Source organism: Grammomys surdaster, unplaced genomic scaffold, assembly GCF_004785775.1.
Source record: "Grammomys surdaster isolate TR1022 unplaced genomic scaffold, NIH_TR_1.0 317, whole genome shotgun sequence".
NCBI classification, from domain to species: domain Eukaryota; kingdom Metazoa; phylum Chordata; class Mammalia; order Rodentia; family Muridae; genus Grammomys; species Grammomys surdaster.
Genome location: NW_021604736.1, coordinates 1828995 through 1847236, shown reverse-complemented (window position 1 = coordinate 1847236; position 18242 = coordinate 1828995). Strand labels below are relative to the sequence as shown.

Genomic DNA, 18242 nt, shown 5'->3' with positions numbered 1-18242 from the left:
GAAAGGGAGGGAGGGAAAGAGGGGGAGAGGGGGAGAGGGGGAGAGGGGGAGAGGGAGAGAGGGAGAGAGGGAGAGGGAGAGAGAGACAGAGACAGAAAGACAGAGAGGGAGACACAGAGAAAGAGAAAGACAGAGAGAGAGAGAGAGAGAGAGAGAGAGAGAGAGAGAGTCACTTTCCTCTTGTCCTTCAAACCTGTCTCCTTTAGTCTCTGTGGGTTTTCTTCACAGAACTCACTTATTTTTTCCAGTCTCTATTTATTTCCTGTGGAATATAAAACCCATAGAATCAGAAATCGCCTTGCTTGCTTTTGATTTCTGGGGAGGGGTGGACTGGTATTGAACCCAGCACCTAGTGAAGGGTAAGCATACTCTGCTGCTCTTTCTGTCTCTTCTTTACATGCCCTTCCCCTTTGTTTGTAAATTACTGTATTTCATGACTAGGAAAACCTGCTGACAGTAGGTATTCACCTGATGTTGGCTGAATGTATGTTGAACAAATGAATACAAGCTAAATAAAAGTGTTGAGATATCTCTCTAAGCAAGCCTCCCCCAAACCTCATCAGAGAGCAACAGATCCAAATGAAGGAAAGCCTGGAGTGCTTCTGAGAAGCCATTCTACCCAGAAGCAGGCTACATACATCCTCTCTAGAGCCTTCTGGCCCACGGCTTGCTGGCCCTAGTACATGAGGCCAGCCGACTCTGGCAGACAGACTCTGTTATGTATTTAGCATGTGCACACCTTTTAGGTCAATGAAAACAACTAGGAAATGCATATGGTGTATTGTGGTTAAGAGTAAAGAAGAGAAAATTAGTCTTACTTGTAAAGTTACTGGCCAGTGAGTTATTTGGGGGGAAGGGAGTAAGAACCACTTAGACAGCCAGAATGCCTATGCCAGCCTCTGCCATTAGTGTGATTGTCCCCTGAAGGCCTTTTCAATCTTGCCTTTCTCCCTCTGCCTGTGCAGTCTGAAAGAAGATGTGCCTAGGAGTTTCTAACTGGGGGCATTAATCTGTGTGTACTGCGTTAGTCAGTATTTGTCTGCTTCCCTTTAAAAACATCACTGCCTTCTTATAAGCACTGGGCAGATACCAGCTCTCTTGATCACTGTGGAAGGATTGAGTTTACTCTGGGAGCCACCTGAAAGCACCTACTGGATAACCTGCATTCTTGGATGTGCACTGGTCCCATTTTTCCACAAGGCCCCAGGACTGAGGGTAGACACTCAGGGGCAATCTATATTGGTGCCAGAATGTAAATCTAAGGTTTCTTACTTTCCATCCCAGTGGTTGAGCCATCCTCCTTGTTGGCTTCAACTGTTAGCCCCAGATTTTATTTTGTTTCTTATTGTCTTGGAATCTCATTTTGAGATATTTTCTTTACTGGATTCTAAAATCTGAGACACAGCACCCTGCTACAAGCTAGAATGTTTCCACGTGTTTCTATCTCTCCAAGTATCTCAGCTCCACACAGCACTAGATGATAAAACCACAGGCCTTGCATTAGTTAACTACTGCTGTTTATTAAACCACTCTTAAACTTAATGGTTTAATACAACCATGACACAGGATTCATCACAAACCTACAAGCAGCTTTGTTGTAAGTCATGCCTAGACTAATTCATGTGCCTGTATTCAAATGACTGGTGGCCAGGGGTGGGGTTAGATGAGACACTGGCTTCTTTCTGAGATAGCTGTCATGCCCAAGGTTAGACCCACTGCTGTACATGATAGCTAGGTCCCAGGATCGAGACATAGAGAGCTATGAGGCATTTTGGCCAAGGCTTGGAAGTCATTCTGAGCCAATTTTACCACATCCTATGGGGCACCAGGCATAGCCAGATTCCAGACTCTTAGCTTTAAGAAGGGCAGCATAGATCCTGGCCCTCATTTAATCTATCAAAGGCCTACAGGTAGAGGGGTAAGGAGTGAAGCAGGCCATCTCCTGTCAAGTTTAACATGGGTTACATGCAGATAGTCTTCTTCTTTTTGAAAAGAAGTTGAAAATTTGTACTTTAAAAAGTATATGTCAATAGATTTTTACCTTATCTACTGACAGATCTCCCCATTGCCTCCAAGCTTTGGCAGTCATGAATCAGCCTGTTAAAAATCCCCGGTGGATGTTTGTGTCTGTAAGTTTTCATCCAGCTTGGTGAAACACTGAGAAGCCTTACTTAGGCCATATGGTAAAGTATGCTTAATTTCATAAGAGACACAAGGTTTTCTTCCCAAGTGAACGTGCTACCCTGTGTTCCCACCAGCAGTGAGTGGAAGCTGCTGCCTCTGCCATCCTCACTGACAGGGTTTGTTCTGGGATGTTGGCTGTGTTGACGAGTGCAGTATCTTTGGCTTTCATTTCCCTGTGACATATGATGGAAACATGGTTCCATTTGCTTATTAGCTATCTGATTGTTCGTCTTTGGGGAGGTATCTTTTCAGATTTCTTGTCCATATTTTTGTTGTGTTTGCCTTTTACTTACCCTTGAGTTTTATGAGATCTTTGTGTGTCTTGGATACCAATCCTTTATCAGATACATGCTTCACAATTTTTTTTCTACTCCGTAATTTATTCCTTGTTCTCTTAGCTTTATTAGTTTTTTAAAATAAGTTTTAGTTTAAAGGAAGTTGTAGCAACAATGTTTCCTTTCACATATCACGCATCTGGGAAAAGTTATCACCACTGCCAAGGTCATCCAGGTGCCTCAGAGCTTTGTGTTCTATGCTCAGACTGACAATCCACTTGAAGTTAATGTATGTGAAAGTAGAAGATTTATGTCAGGATAATGTTTTGTTTTTAATGTCCATGCCCAGAATGAAATATAGATTTTTTTATATAGAGAATTTCTTGGCTTTAAAGGGTGGCTAATTGCCTCCCCCAACCCAGCCACTTCCCTCCAGCACGCCTGTCCGTAGGCTGTCAGTCCATGCTGGATTAACTGGACTTCCTTGTCACATCCACCTAGATCTGCCCACCTGCCTAGCTCATACTTTCTCTACCTCTCTTTTCTCATTACGTCCACCTGATGGATGTGACCAAATACTCAGATTACACTGACTCTGAAACTGCGAGCTGCAAGTCCCATGCAGCTCTGCCATGTCCTGTCTACCCTTCTCAGTCTGAGTGTAAATTCAGGAAGGGCAAGAATTCTGCTCTTCTGGTTTACCGTAAGTAGCTTTACAGAGGCCTGGGCACAAAATAGGCTCAACAAGATTTGCTGACATTTGCAGACCAGCTAGACATTATTGCTAGATTATCAGCTGCCCTTTGGTCCTCGGGAGAAACCTGGCTACTGCAGGAAGCTAGGTGAGGAGCTGCCCAAGATTGACACACAGCAGCCATGTCCTAGGATGGGTAGACTGCTGGCAACGCTGACTTGGATGTTCAAGGGAGCTTTATGCTCACACCAACAAGAGGCCTCCATGTCCTGAACTAGCTGTGGCATCTGAGTAACAGATTATGAGTAATAAACATGTTTCTTTCATTATGATTTCTACATGGTTATGATGATCAATCAGCATGTTAGGAAAAAATGGTGGTGGTGGGGGGAGATGAGTGAACTAAAAAGAGCAAGTAGTTTCCTGGTGACTTGATCCTTACATTATACCTAATCAATAGGCAGATGAATGATAATCTCCACCCCCACATCAGCCACATTTTTGTTTCCATCTGCATCACATGCTTCCAAACAGCTCAGAAGAAACAAGGCTGGGAGAAGTGAAGGGTAGGTTGTGACCCAGCCCAGGCACCACAGCACAGTGTGCCGACAGACATCTGAGAGTCAATTTACTCAAGGGAAGCAGTGACTTTCGTTTGTCAGGACTACTTAACTGCCATCTGTGGTCTACCCAGGCCAATTCTAGGCTGAAAAGCTTCGAAGGCAAGAATCAAGGACATGTTTTGGACTTAGCAAATGGCCAATGAACGTGCTGCAGAGTTCCTAGAGACTTTGGCATAGCCTTCATAGAGGAAAGAGAAAGCTGGGTACCCTGCTGGCAAGTCCACTACATCTTCTTTCTAACCTCCAGATCCACAGGAATGAGCCAGTGACTCGCTCAGCTTGGGGACAGCAGTCTTGTGCGAGATAGAGTCAGAGTTGTACTCCACCCTCTTCTAAAGACAAGCAGGTACAACTATTCCTGATGTCACCTTCCATTCACTGAAAAGCCCTGAATCTAAACTAGGAAATCAATCAATCAATCAACCAATCAACCAATCGATGAATAACTCTGGATTTCATGCTAAATGATCACACTAAATGATAAAAACTCAATCACATACAGATATCCTCAAGATATTCCAAGGCCCCTCCTCCAGCTCGGCTTACAAGACATATCCCCTTTGCATTTAGCTGCTAAACTATCTCTTGGTACATGCTGTACTCAGTGGTGACTCAGGGGCTGAAGCTACCAGCTGCTAGAAACAAAGATTAAAGACCACTGGTTGGTGTTGGTTGGGAAAATCAGATAGTGTTTCAGCGACGCTCATACCACACAAGGAATAGCTGTAACATATGCTAGGTTCACCGATTTAAACAAAAAGGAGCTGAGAGGACCAAGGAAGGAGTAGGGTAGGAGGAAGAAGCAGGGAGAAGAGTGGTATTATAGGGGTGAAAGAGTTATTTAATGGCTGGAGAAGCATGTGCACAAGAGCTCGAGAAGGCATATAGCAAGTCCAGCTATAGAGAAGCACAGGAGACTGTATACAAGCCAGAGAACTTCAACTACTCTATGCTCTGGAGACACTGGTCAACTCCGTGGTGAATACACGCACTATGCATGAGACAGAACGACAGCAATTAGGCAATTAGACTTCCTGGATGTCGTGACTTAAGCTGCTCACAACCACGATGAGCCCTACCTTGCTTGGTTTTAGATTTCACCTCAGGCTGTGGCTACATGCTTATTATAAACACTTTAGAAGGCTGCTTCGGAGTTGTTTTTCTCCTTAAGCGTTTAATAACCCTTAGTTTGTTCTAGAACCAATATTGGGCCCATTTTGTGGATGGCACATACATCTGAAGTCCAGGGGGACCTTAGGATGCTATCACAGAACACCATGCTGAGGAACAGGGAAAAGGTGCTGCTGTCCTGTGTCATCCTGAAATTGGTGTCTAACCAAGAGAAATAACTGCTTGCAAATAGCCTGGGGCTGAGGCTCAATCTGTTTTCACTAGAGAAAAGCGAAGTCAACAGCTTCCTGACTCCTCTACAGCTGGCGGCTGAGCGTCCAGCTGCTCTGGTCAAATCTCACATTCTTTCCAAAAAGATCCTAGCTGACAGGATTTATAGGGTGGTCTAAGAAGCATGCTGAGCAATGTGTGCTGAAGTCACAAGACAGAGCTTTCCGGCCCTGGTTGAATAGTTTCTGGGGAGGATTGGACAACTATCCCCAATACTTTATCTTAGCTACAAATGCTCAAAGCCCCGGATGGAATAAAAACTGAAATGACTCTTTCGTTTTATAGTCCCTAGTGAAAGGTCACAATTACACTAAAGTTTGATAATGAGAAGACACACAGGGCTGCTCCATACCAAGCACTCTTCTGTATGGAGGCAGACACAGAAGTAGCATCAAACATCGCCAGCGTTGTCAGGGGATGGAAAACTGAGACAACATGAATGAGCAAAACGGACTCAGTTACTCATCTGCTAAGTTCCTTGATGTTGTAACACTGAAGAAAATCGCTTTTCACGTAGCTAGCACAGGCAACAGCATCAGCAAAGCCATCTCAGCAGAATAGCGCTTCACAGATCAAGGCTAAGAAGCAGTATGTTAAGACGCTCCTTTGTGCTGATGATGCTTAAGAAAGAATCACAACAAATCAGGCAAGTTCCAAGCTCAGGGAGAAGGTGGAAATCATGTTCATGGAACAATAACCCAAAGTCAGGCTGAGCCAGGGAAATTCTGGTAGGACAGATGTTGGAGGCCAGTGGGTAGGAGATGTGGGCTATCATACTCACAGTGAATTGGGCCGAGTAGGCTTGACTACATCCAGGTTTGAGTCGCTGGAATTCATATTGGGCTGCAGGCTGCTGCTAGAGTTAAGGATGCTGTTTGCACTCGAGGAGACTGATTCCAAACTGGAGTTGATGATGCTGTTCCTCTGCTCCTCTGCAGAGAAAAATGACAAAAAGGCCCATATGAATGTTAATAGAATAGGGAGAGGTTGCTCCCATCCATACACCAATTTACAAATATGGAGACTAACTTAAAATATCTGATGCTTTGAATACAGGCACACAGGAGCCAGGCACAGTAGCACGTGCTTGTATTCTTAATATTCAGAAAGTAGAGGCAGAAGAATTAGTTCAGTGCCGACTTGGCGAAAATGAACAAGTCAGCCATATAATAAAAAATGGGTCATAGAAAAGGATACAAGTTAAGAGTGGCAATGTGTGTGTGGGGAGGGGTAGATCATTGCTTTAAAACAAAGGCTCTTTCTTGTGTTGAAGAGCTGTAACCCCACCTGTAGTATGTCCGGCTCTTTCCTTCTAAGACATTAACATACCACTTCATCTTAACTTGTGCCTTCTTTTGATTCACAGATGATGAGGACACAGAGAGACCCTCATAGACTCCTTGCCATACTTTCTTCTAAAACTCCTGCCTCTAACATTGCCTGACTGCTTAGGTCAGATCTACAGTGCATCAACACAGAATATCAATTTGGTCATCAACTTCCAGGCTAACTTGCTGGCTACACCCTAGAAACATCAGTCTACTTCTGGAGTCGCACATCTGAGGTTTAGCTTCAAGGTAAATTAAGGTAATAAACAGAGATGTAAGAGCTGCACAACTGTCTGCCAATGAAATACAAAAAATTGAACCCACGGTACAAGCCACACACTCATATTTGGAAATTACTAATTATTACCAACTCAGAAAATGGGAACCCAAAGTATCTCCAAAAGTTTGCCTGTGACTGGCAATGTGACCTCAGGGACATCCATCCCATGGGACCTCAGATTCTTCTTCAGCTTAAGACTTTTTTAATTTTTATTTTGTGTTTATGGTTGCTTTGCCTGTATGTGAGCCTGTGCCTCACATGCATGCCCTGATAGATTCCTCCAATCCCATGTGTGTGCTTGGAATTGAACCCAGGCTCTCAGTGAGAGCAACCCGTGCTTGTAACCACTGAACAGTTGCTACAGCCTCGGATGTGGATAAATCTGTGAAATGGGGAGAGTGAGGACCGCCCTGAATAGCTCATGTGCTGTCCTGGGGATCAAGTGGGATCATACGCAGGAATGTGTTTTATAAACATTGGAATACCACTCAAAGAGAAGAACTTTCTGTTTCTTCTCATCTTAAAAGCCTTGGACACAAGACTTGACAGATGTGGGGGAATGATGCAGCTAAATGGCATGGGGACCATGGTGGGGCAGCATGTGACAGACCCGGAATGTCTGTCCCTTCCCTCATTCTCGACACACTGGAGTGGAATCAACTGATTTTGCTGGCAATTATTTCATTTGTCGAGAAATAAGTGGGTCAATTCTTCTGGATCCTTCACATACAAGTTAGAGACATGCTCTATCTCCAGCAGATAGACAGACATGCGCATCTACAGAGGAACACCTGAACTCAGGTCTCTTTTAGTCAATTAAGGCATGAGAGCATAAAAAACCTCTGTCCTTTGGGGGCTGGAGAGGTGGCTCAGTGGTGAGGGAAGGGGAGGGGAGGGACAGAGGGAAGAGAAGAGGAGGAGAAATAAGGGAAGAGGGAAGGGAAGAGTGCAGGAGGAGGAGGACTAACAGGGCTAGTGAGTAGGGACTTACTACCAAGAAGAAAAAGAACTCCTGCATCATCATATACTAGTGACCGCTGAGGAAGCAGATTCGACACCACAGCAGAAGGGGTATAAGCCTCATCACCCCAAAACTTCAGAGGAGACAACTGAGAACTACTAAGGAGAAAGTTTTCTGATATGCTGACAGTCTTGATAGTAAGTAGGAAGGTGGACAGGAAAGTAAAGATAGCTCCAGAGAAAGGGCAGGGAAGTAAAATCAAAAGCAAACTGGATGATTCAGTGGTTCTGCCAAAGACACCAATACAAACTTGAGGGGATTTGGAATAAATTAGGGAATAAAAGGAAAATGACTTAGTCATGCCACTTAAGACAGGAGGCCACATCCTCTGTGGGCAAATGAGTACCTGCCCCTGAGAGTGAAGATAAAGGGTTGAAGTCGTCTGTCCTCAGGATGAAAAGGAAGCACCCTTCACATAGGGAGCTGGACTCTTGAGTCCAGGATGACTCAGGCCAGCTCTGGCAGCCCCGTCAGAGGCTAGAATTGGGCCATCTAGCTTGCTAGAGGAAAGGGGGTTACATGCTAGTCAACTTCAAATGAGAGCAGCCACTAGTTATGAATCATGCTCTCAGGGGTGCTCCTTGGCTAGCCAGAGTTGGTAAGAATGCTCTCCCTCCTCACATTTGTTGTCAGTGAATGCCTGTGTATCAGTCACCAAAAGCCAGAGCACAGAGACGAGGAAATGGGGTAAAGTGACAGTTACAAATATGAATCTGAAATGTGCTGCATGCTTTCATGAAAATCTAATTTAAAGCACTGACAGTAGATATAGACTTGGTCCTTAATGACACAAACTACTCAAATGTAAGCATAGGCTATCTGCCTACACAGTGTCTATTAAAATGACCTGTGAGGTCAGAGGTCACCTACTTTTCTGATGAATAGCCCATGCATTCTGCACACCAAAGGCTCATGGATAGCCACACATTAAGTAAGAGAATAATATGCAATCAAAATTTCTTCTGCTGGAATGGAGAGAGGTAGTTTTGTGGAACTGAATTTTGCAGGTGCTTCAGGCAGGGACCTTGAAACCAAAGCATTGGAGATTGTGGGCAGCATTTATGTTTTCTGTACAAATCAGGAGTGGAAAACACAAGTATGCAACCAAATCACTACATCTAAAAATGGAAAGCCACAGAGTAATTTTGGTGATGCTGTACTTGTTCTGGGGTTGCCATGGAAACGAGGAAGCTAAGCTCCTGCAGTCTTCATATTTACTAAGTGTCTCCAATTCACTCTAATGGCAACTCCATCCAACACAGGAGGTGGGGTCTGTTTATCACTGAGCCAAGCCAAATGCACAGGTCTTGGCAGGCTTGAACTTGTCTGGCCCTCTGAACACAGAGAACTGAAAGGTAAACATGAAACACAGATCCCTGTCACTTCACAGGACATTTCCCCCTCTGCAGCAGCCTGCCAAAATTTGGGCTAACATGTTATTTTTCCACAACATCAAAAAACCAGAGGATCCATGACTCTGCACGGAGACAAATCTTCCAACCTCACCCCTCTTCACACTCAAACATGAGGAGAAAAGGGAGTTACCAGACAGCAGCTTTGCAAAGACCCAGAGTTTTACACAGAGTACAGGGAGGCACAAGCAAAACCCCCCAGAGGCATTCTCGTGCTATAGCTGGGAGAGAGGAACACTCTCCTCTGCTCATTAGAGTTTTGCAATGAAGTCTGCAATGCATCATCTTGACAAGATAGGATGATAATAGCATGGCAGCTTAATGAATTTTGCAATAAAAATGATGAATGCACAGCAGTTTCTGAATTTGCCATCTCTGGGAAACACCCGAGTACATGGGAAGAGCTTAGACCTAGACTTCGTGACTGTGCAGTGCAGATCCTTTCTTACACTATAGCTTCCATTCCCGATAACAGAGCAGAGCACGCCAGAAGAAAAGCCAAGGTGGTCTGATCTCCTGCTCGTTTGGCCAGGCCCCTATGATAGGAATAATGGTATAAACAGTCCGTGCAATGTGTTTAGATAAGCAGTATCTCACGCAGTGACTGATGGGCAAACAAGGGTTTGGTGAGTGAGAAGGAGTGTAGCCAGCGTATGCTTACACACCTTCTGTGGTGCTCATAATAACTTTTGCCTTTGCAAAGGAGGAAGATGTCAATAGAGGCGGATTTTGTGGAGAGTGGAGAAGGCACAGGGCTGGCCTAGGAGTGAACTGATTCATAGGAATGAGGCATGCAGGCCCAATAGAGAAGCCTGATCCTGAGGCTCTGTCCTCCCATACTGAAAGCTGCAGAGCCTCCACTTAAAGGCTATGCTGGGAATTGAAGGATGAGAGGTAAGCGGACTCTCCCCAGAGCCAACTTTGCTGCCTACCCTGCTGTGGACGGCTTGTAAGAAACTATGTATTACTTATTTTTATATCATGAATCATTATAAGTTGGCTTGAGACAGTAAATAGATGATACAATTGGAGAACTATGTAGTAAGAAAACATCAATACGTAGTAAATAGGCATTCCTCTTCAATAAAGAAAATATATAAAAGCATATGAATATACATGCATACATATACAGAGTCAGACACACACGCAGAGACACACGGACACACAGACATACATACACACACACACACACACACAGAGTGAAAGAGAGAGAGAGAATAGTTGTCTTTTAATAGAAAGACACCCCACACCTCATGTCCCACTATCTGCTTCACTTTCATAATGATAACACACAGATGGAAGCCTATAATATCCTTTGGTCTATAATATCCTTTGCTATATTTAATGACTTATCTAAAACTTTCCTTATCATCATTTGTCTTCTACACATCAGTTTTAATGGTAACATCAACTATTTGGTTTTCAGCCACACACAGAAACCACACATAATTAAACAAAGAGCCACATTACACGTTCTGGAGCCTCTGTGACAACAGGAATCCATGTGGACAAACACATCAAACACATCATCTGCCAAAGCAAACACGTGTGTCCAGAGCAATAAGGATCTCCAAAGGCAACCTGAGAAATGGCACAGGCTGCAGCTTTGACTGCTCAGAAAAAGACATTACATAAGCTTCTCTACTGTGTGAATTCCCAGCCATTTTTCAACAAGGAAGACACTTATGTATGAGAAATACATAAGCTAAATTCTTAGTTTCTCACTGAGCCTGTCTGGGAGAAGGTCCAGGATGTATTAGCTGAACTAAAAGAATTAATCAAAGCTATAATCCCAGCAACTAGTTAACATGATCCATATGAAACAATGCCCAAGAATCCATTCCTATCCCTAATCCACCCCACCAACACGAACAACATCTGCCAAGGTTTCTAATGTGCTTGTACTTGAGCATTAAGGGAGCTGTTTCTAGAAGCAGGGCAGCCACATTTCCCATGCTGGAGGCCTCTCCTTGGGAATCTGCAGGACCAGAAGGGAACTATATTCCTTTGCAATGGTACGGTGACACTGTGGTCTGGTGATAATTATCATAATCACAGACAACAGCTATTAGGTGCTTACTGTGTTCTAGGCCTCATGTCAAGAACTTTACAGGCACCGGCTCATTTAATTATGGTAATTAGCCTCCAGGACAGCCATTATTAACAATCAGTTTTACAAATGAAAAAATAGAAGTACAGAAAGGCAGAGCACTGTCCTCCAGGTGTCAGAACTACTCACCCTGACTATAGGGCCTCTCCTCCCTCCCAGTCACCATGCCAGACCCTTTAATTCTCTTTCAGGAAGCCCAAGGGGTAGCCTGGTAATAAGAAAGCATCAGCACTTTTTTTGGTCTACCTTGAGTTACTGTAGCAACCAAAGTCTAGATCTCCTGCCCCTAACAGTGCTGGAGAAGATGAAGCATCCATATTGTTACTAGGCTCCATACAATGTAATGCACACCAATGTCTAGGAACCATTGTTCCAAGAAGCTCACTTCAACATCTTTGTGTAAATACTAAAAATTGGGGAGAAGATCACTCTTTGTTGTCAATCTGTAGCCTCCTGGAAGAAATCACAGAGGTGCTCCAGGCTCTCTCTGGTCCTTTTGGCTCTACTTTCTATAGCTGCCCTGAAAAAGTACAACTTGGTGTTACTACCCTTCACTCAGATATACCAGTTCTCTGTTTCTGCTGTGCAGTGACCAATGTGGAGACCTGGGGGTTAAACAGTAATCCCCCTTGCTTTCCTCCGTCTGGTAGCACAGTTGAAAAACCTCCTTCCATCTGTTCAGAAGCAATCACAAATGAGAGCGCCTGGCCCAGTATGTTAAAACCATCACTAAATGCTTACTGCCTTTAGCAGTGCTGGTTGGTGCTGGGTCAGAAGGGAAGGCTGCCACCTGGCTATAGATTGTCAGTTTGCATATTAAAGAACTCATTCAATATGGCTCAACTGCCCCTGAAGTATCCCAGGAAGCTAGCACAGATGGCTTTTACTGCTTCTGGATCTCAGCTAAGCAAGGTTTTTCACTTCTATGGCTCAAAAACTGATGAAGGTCCCCTTACAATGATAAAATGGCGTAGCAAAGAGAAGACATCTGGGTGACAAACTCTAGCTCTCTGCTTAAAGTCTCCAGTCTTGGTTTATCTGCCTATAAAGTACAGCTCAGTATCTACCTCATAGGATTACCACTGAGGGGATGAGAAGAAATAATGATGGGCTTAGAACACTGCTTGAGCTATAACTGCTTTTATCATTGTTACTGAATGAGCCTCAGAGTTTGGTCTCAAGAGTTCTTTATAAAATGTTCCACTTATTCTTCCATACTGGATCCCCAGTCTAATGCAATGTAACTTCCAGATTCATGAGAAGAACTGCAAATACTTGGTCTTCCAGACCAGGGCATATCAGTTGTCCCTAACCAAACAAATCATGTCTCCCAGGATTTACCCCACACACTGAAACTAGAAATTTGGGTCATGAATGATTAATAGTGTAGCTTTGGGGAACAGTGATTGGGTACATATTTCTTACTTTGATTTTATTTTACTGGATGACCCTGAGTGCAACATTGAAATATACATCTTATTTCCCTCAAGCTGGAAAATAGGGTCATTGCCTCTGCCCAGATTGGAAACCTCAATCCCTTCAGTATCTTTCTCAAAATTCCACCTTTCAGAAAACACTCCTTGACCAACCACAGACCACTCTGCTAGCTAGTCCTTCTCCTCCTCACTACAACAACATCCAGTGGCTTTCTGATGGTTTGTATGTGTTGTAGCAACAGCTTCTAAATCTCACCACACCCTTCATTCCAGAACTTTCATCTCAGAGTCTGTTCCCATGTCATCCCTAGCCCCACTTTTACCATGTACTGCCTAAGCCTTCAGACTGACCCAGTTCTCCACGTACATCAGAGCAGCAGAAACTTCCTGGCTCCTCATCCTGCAAAGACACCACTGTCATAAATGCAGCTTCACATTTAGGATAAAGAAAACTCAAGTTGGAGAAGACTTCACTCATTCCAAAAATGGAGGCCCTAAGTCACCTGTGGGTGGTGTGGGTGGGTGTGTTATTGGTCCACTCATGCAGAAGGAAAAACTCCTCCTGGAAAATGAGATGCATGTCGATGAGTTCCATCTAGCACTCAAGACACTTCTGTGAGTCAGAAGTGAAGATGCAAAGGCAGGACCAGGCCTATGAAATAACTCTTAATGTGACCTTCAAAACTGTCCTTTCAGTAAAGGAGGCCAATGATGATGACATAAGGCCTCACATACTGGTACAGATTTACGTCTAAGAGAAAGAAATTGGGTCTCAACTTCTGTAGACCAAGACCCTTAAAGAGGGGTGATGAACTACTGAAAATAACAACTGGAACCTCAGAGGATGGTTCCTAAATCTTCCTGCCAAGCATCTCACCTGCAGAGAGCAGAAGGGCTGCCCAACTGCTATCAAACTGCAGGTGTTGCAGAGAAGAAACAGGAGCATAACAGGTCTCCAAAGAGATCAGAGACACAGACAGACAAAAGAGGAGATGCGTTTCTCCATTCCAGACTTGCCCAGTGTGAAACAAAGGAGAGGTATGCATGCATATGCACACACTGTATGTTTTATGTTCACCTAGCACAAGTCTTCAAACAGCATAGGCTCTGTGACAGACAGGTGTCACAACAAACCTCATGTCAGATGAACAGTGAGTGTCCACTGTCAACATCTGAGCTCAATTCTAGCCAAGTGAACAAATTAGGAGGGAAGACTGGAGTGGATTAAAACTGAGAGGGAGCCAGGTCTGTAGACTTAGCATTTTCTGCAGGTGGTCCGCAAGTAATTCTGAGATGGAATGAGGAGGAATACTTTTAACTTAGTAGCTAGGAACTTATCTCACAGGATAATGTAATGTATTCATCAAAATTCATGTGTTCAGACACTTCAGATACCAAAGTTGAAACTGTGCAAACAAGTGAGTTGTTTTAAAATCAATTTAAAATGTGTTAAACAAGCAACGCACACAAATAATGTGATTGTGGCCCACATAGTAAGAGGAGGTTGATGTACATGGTAGACATTTGGGAGTCGCTGAGCTAGGTTTGTGAGGAGGCCTAACTTGAAGGATGTCATTCTATGGAAATACACAAATTGCTTTCATGAATTGCTGGTATACTCCTGACCTGTGCCTTCGCTCCACAGGTTGCTTTGACAAAGTGTTCTGCCTTTGTCAATAAACTGAACAAAAAGGAGGGTGAAGTATATGGAAACTATAGTGCACTGTCACCTACTGGTGACAGCGACAACAAAACCCGATCACATCAAAGCTTCCCATCTCCTGGCCCACAGCTCCTTGTACCTTCCACTCTGAAGCCCCTGCTTAGCTTTCCACAGCAGCCTGGGACCATCGCATTTCTCAGAAGAAAGTAAATGCCCAAATGCATTTATTTACTATAAAATACACATAGCTTTACATTAACATACACCACCCAAACAATGCACACACAGGCACAGGTACACATATATACATGCACATGTAGACTTTTCTATTGAAATGCCTTTTATAAGAAGCTAGGCCCTCTGCTAAAATCCAAGCAGCTGAAGATTGTAATCCTATTTCCTGTTACTGGGAGGAAGCTGTATTGCTTCATTGCCTGCACCCAGGACACAGCAGCCTGTTCTACAGCTTAGATAGGCCTACTTTCACACCTCCTTAACTTTCGGCTTCTGCCTCCTGTGATAAACACTAATCTCAGGCAAGGATCTAATTGATTTCTGCTCTCCTCCCCTCAGTGCTGTAAAGTGTGCTTCAGGACTAGGTCCAAGGCTGCTGCCACTCTAGGCTGACCACAGCCCAGCACTACTTGAAGCCTGGGGAAAATGACTGACACAGCCTGCCTTGTCCCCATCTGCACTGCACACTGCTTAGCATGAAACCTTAGGTGACCGGGCGCTCCTGGAAACCTGAGAAGCACATTACCCTGTAGCCTGATGCCTTATTCCCTCAGCAGATGGGGATGAGGTCAGTCCTGTTCCAAGTGTTCCCTGGTACATGTAGAGGAGCCCAAGTTCTGAGCAGACTATGGAGAGAATGCTGCCCTCACCCCAACCCACAGCAGATGTTCAAGAACATGGGCTACGATTAGAAGGGAAGCCAATGTCAGGGCACAGTCCAACATGTCCATGGCCTCAGACCCTTTTAGGAACTGACATGAAGGAAATTATCTGAGTAGACATGAACACATTTAAATATAAGAATGGTAACAGTAGCTTTACTTATGAAAGCAAAGTATTTGATGCAATCTAAATGTTGCTAACTCCCAAGGTGTGGCCTTACTATGGGAAATCAAAACATCTTAAAATGCAATGAGGTTTTGAGGGCAGAAAAGGTTTGATTTTAGGAAGGTTATGATAAGGAAGAAGCTTCTACTTTTTAATAGGATATAAACCTTGAGAGAGAAAACAACATGACACAAGGCAGATATGAGCCCTTTCCTTCCCAAGGTAAGGGGGTCGCTGTCCTCTCTGTCTCTGCTCATACAGATCAGCCTTCACAACCATAGGAGTTAGCATCACCATCCAAGCATCCACTGAGGACCGACCCTGCCACTGGCATATCCGACACGTGTTAACTTTCACAGTAGCCCTAGGCTGTCCAGCAGAGCTCAAGGCCTCAGTTCCTACCCTGCACATCTCTGCTTACAGAACAGGTCCAGTCCCTGATCTCTGCAACAATCGGAAATTGTGGCAAACCACTGTTCCTAACTGGTAAGAATCCAAGACAGAGGCTCACCAAAAGTCATCCATAGTCATCCATGGAGGCAGATTTCCCATTGGGGCAGTTTGGAGCTTTCTGCCAGGACATTATATGGACACCCTTGCTACACACTTCTCTATGAACATCGCTGTTGGAAGCAGGGCACTAATTCTCTCACTCAAGCATGAGCTCCTTACACACAAGGCCTTCTTCTTATATCCCCAGACCACGAAGGCCACAGAAATGTCAGCTGCATGTTGGGACCCATCTTGGTGTCTATGGGTAGCAGCCTATGTCAGATGCTGCAATGAATAATTTTGTTAATCCTCAGGTCTACCCTCTAGGGTGAGCACCATTATCCCTCCTACAGATAAGCAAACTGAAGATGAAGGAGGCAATGCTCTCTACTGTGGTAAAGCTGGAATAAAAACCAATATAGGCTGACCTCCAATAGATCATGAAGCCTTCACTCCAGTGATGGATTAACTGCTTACTCTTTGAACATTTACAGGTTTGTGCTATGCAGCTTTGGCTAGCCTGGTACATTCTATGTGGATCAGGCTAGTTTGAGACTTGCAGAAATCCTCTCCTGTTGCCTCTGCTCCCAACTGCTAGGACATACATTTCTTGTCACAAAAATTGAAACATGACTGTATACTTTAGAGCCTTGTCCTCAATTATTGCAAAGAACTCAGAAGTCTTGAGATAAAAAGGTTTGGTACCTTTGTGGTGATATTTCTCTTCTACTTGGAACAGAGAGGAGGTAATTCTTAAATTCAGTAATTAATTCTAAATATGTTAAGGTGTCAACACAGAGAAGAGTAAGAGTAAGCAGAAGGCCCTGCTTCCCACAGGCACATGCTAGTGGACATGTGACACCTCCAATAATAACTCCATACCAAGTTAGGGGAGGACTGGTTTCTATGACCTGCCAACAAAGGTGGGACCTCAAGCAGCACCAGAGCCAAGATCCTGCTATGCAGCAGAGAGAAGAGGCTCAGCTTCTTGCCCAGGTACCTTTCTCAGCAATGGAACCAGGCAGGACACAAGAAGACAGAGCCTTCAGGATACCAAAGGCCAGCAGCACACAGTAAGGCTAATGATGCCCATAGCAAGCTATGGAGGCAACAGGGATGTCTCCAAATATTATGCTGTCCCTGGGTAGCAAAGACTCACGTTTTTCTGTGGATGGAACAGCATGGAAGAGCGTCAGGGGCCTCTCGCTGCAGGATGGGGGCTTCGAGTCGCTGCTTTTCTTCCGGGACAGGTGTAGCTGGGCGTTGGTGAGAGGCACATCAGGTACCGTGTTGAATATCTGCACATCAGGGTGACAAAAGTTACACAGTTCTATGAGCTAGGAAGAAAGCTAAGGCCTGCATCATTATGACCAGGAGCTTGGTGGTGACTTAGAACAGGGAGGAAAAGCTAGGAAAGGCCTCCAGCATTTGTTGGCCTCCACAGAGACACTTCTATGAAGCAGCTTTGGGCACTTTCTCTAGGAACTGATCCTAGAGTTCACAACTCCTTTAAATCCTTTCTGATGTATGCAAGGGACTAAAAAGAAACAGAGATAAACCGTTATCTGCTAACAGTGAAGGTGTTTTACTGCCTTGGTCCAGAACCAATTAATCCAAATGCCCTTCCTTTCTTCACTGGGTCTCATCCCCAGCTATTTACAACTGCTTCACAATCTTATTTCAGACCATAAAACATATTTAAATTATGTTCCCAAATTGACACAGAACAGGGCACATTTTTCCTCCTTACCACTATCCTCAGTGAATACAACCTTATTCCTTTATCACCTCTGTGTTAACTGTGAAGATGAGCTTTATCATATTTCAAAGGACAGAGGCGGGTGACTGATACACATACACACACACACACACACACACACACGCATGTGCATACATGTACCAATTTGGAAAATGTACAAAAGTCTAAAAAAATAAATCCCTCACAGTTTCATTATTTGCAGATTATAACTTTTAAGGTTTTGTATCCTTACATGTTTTTAAAAATCATTTTGTTGTTATTACTTAAGACCACGTGGAGTAGCTACTCTTTTAATTGTTATGACAAATACCAGGTAGAAATCAACTTAAAGGAGTTTGATTTATGATATAAGGGTATAGTCTGTTATAATATAGATGTGAGTTAAGGATGTAGTCTATCATAGTGTGGATGAGAGGTAAGGGTGCCATCACTCACAGTGTGTACCTGAGGTAAGAGTGCCATCTCTCACACTGTGTACCTGAGGTAAGGGTGCCATCTCTCA

General features: G+C 44.1%; 1 protein-coding gene across 2 annotated transcripts in view; it reads right to left on the bottom strand.

Annotated features, from left to right (window-relative positions):
- Positions 1-18242, bottom strand: part of Arhgap26 (Rho GTPase activating protein 26) — a 387278-nt gene that overhangs the window by 66630 nt on the left and 302406 nt on the right. For both annotated transcript variants that reach the window (XM_028777886.1, XM_028777885.1), the window contains exons 19-20: positions 17141-17279; positions 5959-6109 (exon numbers count right to left, since the gene is read on the bottom strand). In XM_028777886.1, coding sequence (XP_028633719.1) covers positions 5959-6109; positions 17141-17279 — 290 coding nt within the window. The remainder of the gene's footprint in view (positions 1-5958; positions 6110-17140; positions 17280-18242) is intronic.